The sequence below is a fragment of the Pezoporus occidentalis genome, unplaced genomic scaffold (genome assembly GCF_034315485.1).
Source record: "Pezoporus occidentalis ecotype Australia unplaced genomic scaffold, CSIRO_AGI_Poc_V1 ctg2331, whole genome shotgun sequence".
In the NCBI taxonomy this organism is placed as follows: domain Eukaryota; kingdom Metazoa; phylum Chordata; class Aves; order Psittaciformes; family Psittacidae; genus Pezoporus; species Pezoporus occidentalis.
In genome coordinates this window covers 1-6,519 of record NW_026914214.1, presented here as the reverse complement: position 1 = coordinate 6,519, position 6,519 = coordinate 1, and the positions used below count along the sequence as shown (strand labels likewise).

Here is a 6,519-nt window from a genome sequence, read left to right as displayed (position 1 = left end):
CCCCCCACAGCCCCCATGTCCCCATAGCCCCCCATAACCCCCATAGCCCCCCACAGCCCCATAGCCCCCCATAGCCCCATAGCCCCATAACCCCGCATAGCTCCCCATAGCTCCCCATAGCTCCCCATAGCCCCATAGCCCCCCACAGCCCCATAGCGCCCCATAGCCCCATAGCCCCCCATAGCCCCCCATAGCCCCCCCACAGCCCCATAGCTCCCCATAGCCCCCCATAGAGCCCCATAGCCCCCATAACCCCCATAGCCCCCCACAGCCCCATAGCTCCCCATAGCCCCATAATCCCTATAGCCCTCATATCCCCCATAGCTCCACATACCCCCCCACAGCCCCATAGCTCCCCACAGCCCCATAATCCCTATAGCCCTCATATCCCCCATAGCCCCCCATAACCCCCCCATAACCCCCATAGCCCCCCATAACCCCCATAGCCCCCATAACCCCCATACCCCCCACAGCCCCATAACCCCCCATTACCCCCATAACCCCATAGCCCCCCACAGCCCCATAGCCCCCATACCCCCCCACAGCCCCCTCACCCTCAGCACGAGCTTCACGTGGAGGCGGCTCCGAGGCCCCGCCCCCTGGAGCGGGAAGGGCCCCGCCAGGCTCAGCCCGGGCGCCTCCAGCAGCTGCGAGAGCGGCAGCGAGAGCGCCCCCAGCGGTGCGGGGGGGGAATCGTCCCGGAGCTGGGGGGAGAGGGGGAAATGGGGGGGAAATGGGGTGAATGGGGGTCACTGGGGTGTGAATGGGGGTCACTGATGGGTGTGAATGGGGTCAATGGGGTGTGAATGGGGGTCAATGGGGTGTGAATGGGGTCACTGGGTGTGAATGGGGGGGAAATGGGGTGAATGGGGGTCAATGGGGTGTGAATGGGGTCACTGGGGTGAATGGGGGTCACTGATGGGTGTGAATGGGGGTCAATGGGGTGTGAATGGGGTCACTGGGGTGTGAATGGGGGTCACTGATGGGTGTGAATGGGGGTCAATGGGGTGTGAATGGGGGTCACTGGGGTGTGAATGGGGGTCAATGGGGTGAATGGGGGTCACTGATGGGTGTGAATGGGGGGGAAATGGGGTGAATGGGGGTCAATGGGGTGTGAATGGGGGTCACTGGGGTGTGAATGGGGGTCAATGGGGTGTGAATGGGGGGGAAATGGGGTGAATGGGGGTCACTGATGGGTGTGAATGGGGGTCACTGGGGTGTGAATGGGGGTCACTGGGGTGAATGGGGGTCACTGGGGTGTGAATGGGGGTCACTGGGGTGAATGGGGGTCACTGGGGTGTGAATGGGGGTCACTGGGGTGTGAATGGGGTCACTGGGGTGTGAATGGGGGTCACTGATGGGTGTGAATGGGGGGGAAATGGTGTGAATGGGGGTCACTGATGGGTGTGAATGGGGGTCACTGATGGGTGTGAATGGGGGTCACTGATGGGTGTGAATGGGGTCACTGGGGTGTGAATGGGGGTCACTGGGGTGTGAATGGGGGTCACTGATGGGTGTGAATGGGGGTCACTGGGGTGTGAATGGGGGTCACTGATGGGTGTGAATGGGGATCACTGATGGGAGTGAATGGGGGTCACTGGGGTGTGAATGGGGGGGAAATGGTGTGAATGGGGGTCAATGGGGTGTGAATGGGGGTCACTGGGGTGTGAATGGGGGTCACTGGGGTGTGAATGGGGGTCAATGGGGTGTGAATGGGGGTCACTGATGGGTGTGAATGGGGGTCACTGGGGTGTGAATGGGGGTCACTGGGTGTGAATGGGGGTCACCGGGGTGTGAATGGGGGTCACTGATGGGTGTGAATGGGGGTCAATGGGGTGTGAATGGGGGTCACTGATGGGTGTGAATGGGGGTCACTGGGGTGTGAATGGGGGTCAATGGGGTGTGAATGGGGGTCACTGATGGGTGTGAATGGGGGTCACTGGGGTGTGAATGGGGGTCAATGGGGTGTGAATGGGGGTCACTGATGGGTGTGAATGGGGGTCACTGGGGTGTGAATGGGGGTCAATGGGGTGTGAATGGGGGTCACTGGGTGTGAATGGGGTCACTGATGGGTGTGAATGGGGGTCACTGATGGGTGTGAATGGGGGTCACTGGGGTGTGAATGGGGGTCAATGGGGTGTGAATGGGGGTCACTGATGGGTGTGAATGGGGGTCACTGGGGTGTGAATGGGGGTCACTGATGGGTGTGAATGGGGGTCACTGATGGGTGTGAATGGGGGTCACTGATGGGTGTGAATGGGGTCAATGGGGTGTGAATGGGGGTCAATGGGGGGTGTGAATGGGGGTCAATGGGGTGTGAATGGGGGTCACTGGGGTGTGAATGGGGGTCACTGGGGTGTGAATGGGGTCAATGGGGTGTGAATGGGGGTCAATGGGGTGTGAATGGGGGTCACTGGGGTGTGAATGGGGGTCACTGGGGTGTGAATGGGGGTCACTGATGGGTGTGAATGGGGGTCACTGATGGGTGTGAATGGGGTCAATGGGGTGTGAATGGGGGTCACTGGGGGGTGTGAATGGGGGTCAATGGGGTGTGAATGGGGGTCACTGATGGATGTGAATGGGGGTCACTGGGGTGTGAATGGGGTCACTGGGGTGTGAATGGGGGTCACTGATGGGTGTGAATGGGGTCAATGGGGTGTGAATGGGGGTCACTGATGGGTGTGAATGGGGGTCACTGATGGGTGTGAATGGGGTCACTGAGGTGTGAATGGGGGTCACTGGGGTGTGAATGGGGGTCACTGGGGTGAATGGGGGTCACTGATGGGTGTGAATGGGGGTCACTGGGGTGTGAATGGGGGTCACTGGGGTGAATGGGGGTCACTGATGGGTGTGAATGGGGGTCACTGATGGGTGTGAATGGGGGTCAATGGGGTGTGAATGGGGTCACTGGGGTGTAAATGGGGGTCAATGGGGTGTGAATGGGGGGAAATGGTGTGAATGGGGGTCACTGATGGGTGTGAATGGGGGTCACTGGGGTGTGAATGGGGGTCACTGGGGGTGTGAATGGGGGTCAATGGGGTGTGAATGGGGGTCACTGGGTGTGAATGGGGTCACTGATGGGTGTGAATGGGGGTCACTGATGGGTGTGAATGGGGTCAATGGGGTGTGAATGGGGGTCACTGGGGTGTGAATGGGGGTCACTGGGGTGTGAATGGGGTCACTGATGGGTGTGAATGGGGGTCACTGGGGTGTGAATGGGGGTCATTGATGGGTGTGAATGGGGGTCAATGGGGTGTGAATGGGGGTCAATGGTGTGTATGGGGGTCACTGATGGGTGTGAATGGGGTCAATGGGGGGTGAATGGGGGTCACTGATGGGTGTGAATGGGGGTCACTGGGGTGTGAATGGGGTCACTGCTGGGTGTGAATGGGGGTCAATGGGGTGTGAATGGGGTCCCTGTGGGGCCGCACCTGGAATTCCACCTCCAGCCTGCGGGGGTCGGGCAGGAAGAACCTGAAGGCTTCGTCCCAGAGCGGGGCCGCGGTGCCGGGAACCACCTGGGGGGGGCGCAGTGGGGTCAGGACCCCCCCTCCCCCCGCCCCCCTCCCCCCCTCCGCCCCCCCCGGTCCCACCTTGCTCTCCCGGGTCACGTCCTGCACCGACACCTGCACCATGGGGCTGGGAGCGCGGCCCGGCTTCCGCGCCTGCACGCACCGGGGGGAGGGGGGGCTGCATCCCTGCCCCACCCCCACATCCCTGCCCCACCCCCACATCCCTGACCCCACCCCCACATCCCTGCCCCCCACCCCCACATCCCTGCCCCCCACCCCCACATCCCTGCCCCCACCCCCACATCCCTGACCCCCCACATCCCTGCCCCCCACCCCCACATCCCTGCCCCACCCCCACATCCCTGCCCCCACCCCCACATCCCTGCCCCACCCCCACATCCCTGCCCCCACCCCCACATCCCTGCCCCACCCCCACATCCCTGACCCCCCACATCCCTGCCCCCACCCCCACATCCCTGCCCCCACCCCAACATCCCTGCCCCACCCCCACATCCCTGCCCCCACCCCCACATCCCTGCCCCCACCCCCACCCTGCCCCCCCACATCCCTGACCCCCGCACATCCCTGCCCCCCACCCCCATATCCCTGACCCCCCACATCCCTGCCCCCACCCCCACATCCCTGCCCCCCCCACCCTGCCCCCCCACTTCCCTCCCCCACCCCCACATCCCTGCCCCCCATCCCTGTCCCCCCCCAATCCCCTCCCCCCCCCACCGGCAGCTCCTCTGCCCGCTCCAGGTACACCATGAGGATGGCGGCCGAGGGGGGGTCGGGTTTGCCCTGGATCGTCCGGTTCCTCTCCAGAACCTGTCAGAGATGTGGGACCCCCCCATTGACCCCATTATTGCCCCTCCCCCATTGACCCCATTATTGCCCCTCCCCCACTGACCCCATTATTGCCCCTCCCCCATTGACCCCATTATTGCCCCTCCCCCATTGACCCCATTATTGCCCCTCCCCCCATTGACCCCATTATTGCCCCTCCCCCCATTGACCCCATTATTGCCCCTCCCCCCATTGACCCCATTATTGCCCCTCCCCCATTGACCCCATTATTGCCCCTGCCCCCATTGACCCCATTATTGCCCCTCCCCCACTGACCCCATTATTGCCCCTCCCCCCATTGACCCCATTATTGCCCCTCCCCCATTGACCCCATTATTGCCCCTCCCCCCATTGACCCCATTATTGCCCCTCCCCCCATTGACCCCATTATTGCCCCTCCCCCCACTGACCCCCATTATTGCCCCTCCCCCCATTGACCCCCATTATTGCCCCTCCCCCCACTTGACCCCATTATTGCCCCTCCCCCCATTGACCCCATTATTGCCCCTCCCCCCATTGACCCCATTATTGCCCCTCCCCCCATTGCCCCCCATTATTGCCCCTCCCCCCATTGACCCCATTATTGCCTCTGCCCCCCATTGACCCCATTATTGCCCCTCCCCCCATTGACCCCATTATTGCCCCTCCCCCATTGACCCCATTATTGCCCCTCCCCCCACTGACCCCCATTATTGCCCCTCCGCACTGACCCCATTATTGCCCCTCCCCCCATTGACCCCATTATTGCCCCTCCCCCTACTGATCCCCATTATTGCCCCTCCCCCATTATTGCCCCTCCCCCCACTGACCCCATTATTGTCTCTGCCCCCCATTGCCCCCCATTATTGCCTCTGCCCCCAATGCCCTCCCATTGCCCCCTATTATTACCTCTGCCCCCCATTATTGCCCCTGCCCCCCATTGACCCCATTATTGCCCCTCCCCCCATTGCCCCCCATTATTGCCCCTGCCCCCCACTGACCCCATTATTGCCCCTCCCCCCCATTGACCCCCATTATTGCCCCTCCCCCCACTGACCCCATTATTGCCCCTCCCCCCATTGACCCCATTATTGCCCCTCCCCCCATTGCCCCCCATTATTGCCCCTGCCCCCCACCTCCTCCAACTTGGAGGCATCCGCCAGGGGGCGGAGCCACTCCAGGCGCAGGTGGAGCCGGCCCTGCCCCCCCTCCTGCAGCGGGAACCACTGTGGGGCGGGGGGAGGGGGGGGGGGTCAGCAATGGGGCTGCCCCACAGCGCCCCCCCCACCCCACCCCAGCGGCCCCCAACCCGGACCCACATCCTCCACCACCCGGCGCTTCATCACATCCTCCAGGTCCAGCTTCAGCCTATGGGGGTTATGGGGGGAGGGGAGGTGTAAGATGTGGGGCTGGGGGGGGGATGCAGACACACACCCCCCACACCCCCCCCCCGCCCCATTGGTACCTGCCCAAGAGGTCGTCCTGGTCCGGGTCCTTGTCAAAGAGCTCCACCTCCAGCTCCTGCCCCGGCACCTCGTGCACCACGAACTGGGGGGCACCCCCCATGCACAGCGGGGGGGGGATCAGTGGGGTGAGGAGGGGGGGTCCCCACAGCATCAATGGGGGTCTCTGGGCACCCCATAACCATGCCCATGATGGTGGGGCTATGGGGCTATGTGGGATATGAGGGCTATAAGGGCTATGGGGCAATGGGGGCTGTGAGGCTATGAGGGATATGAGGGCTATGGGGGCTATAAGGGCTATGGGGCAATGGGGGCTGTGAGGCTATGTGGGATATGAGGGCTATTGGGGCTCTGGGGTTATGGGGGTTATGGGGGCTCTGGGGCCATGGGGGCTATGGGGCTATGGGGTCTATGGGGCTATGGTGTCTATGGGTCTGTGGGTCCATGTGGGCTATGGGGCTATGGGGTCTATGGGGCTATGGGTCCATGTGGGCTATGGGGCTATGGGTCTATGGGTCTATGGGTCTGTGGGTCCATGTGGGCTATGGGGTCTGTGGGTCTATGGGGCTATGGGGTCTGTGGGTCCATGTGGGCTATGGGGCTATGGTGTCTATGGGTCTGTGGGTCTATGGGTCCATGTGGGCTATGGGGCTATGGGGCTATGGTGTCTATGGGTCTATGGAGCCATGGGGCCATGGGTCTGTGGGTCCATGTGGGCT

The 6,519-nt window shown here is 62.9% G+C and overlaps 1 protein-coding gene across 1 annotated transcript; it reads right to left on the bottom strand.

The window, feature by feature from the left end:
- Nucleotides 1-554: 554 nt before the first annotated feature.
- Nucleotides 555-5,903, bottom strand: LOC134165219 (extended synaptotagmin-1-like; the record flags this gene model as incomplete). Its single annotated transcript, XM_062621777.1, has 7 exons — nt 5,803-5,903; nt 5,657-5,705; nt 5,474-5,563; nt 4,248-4,340; nt 3,594-3,665; nt 3,432-3,518; nt 555-704 (listed from the first exon to the last, which is right to left on the bottom strand). Coding segments are annotated over exons 1-7 (642 nt in total), but the record flags the coding sequence as incomplete, so codon positions are not given.
- Nucleotides 5,904-6,519: the final 616 nt, after the last annotated feature.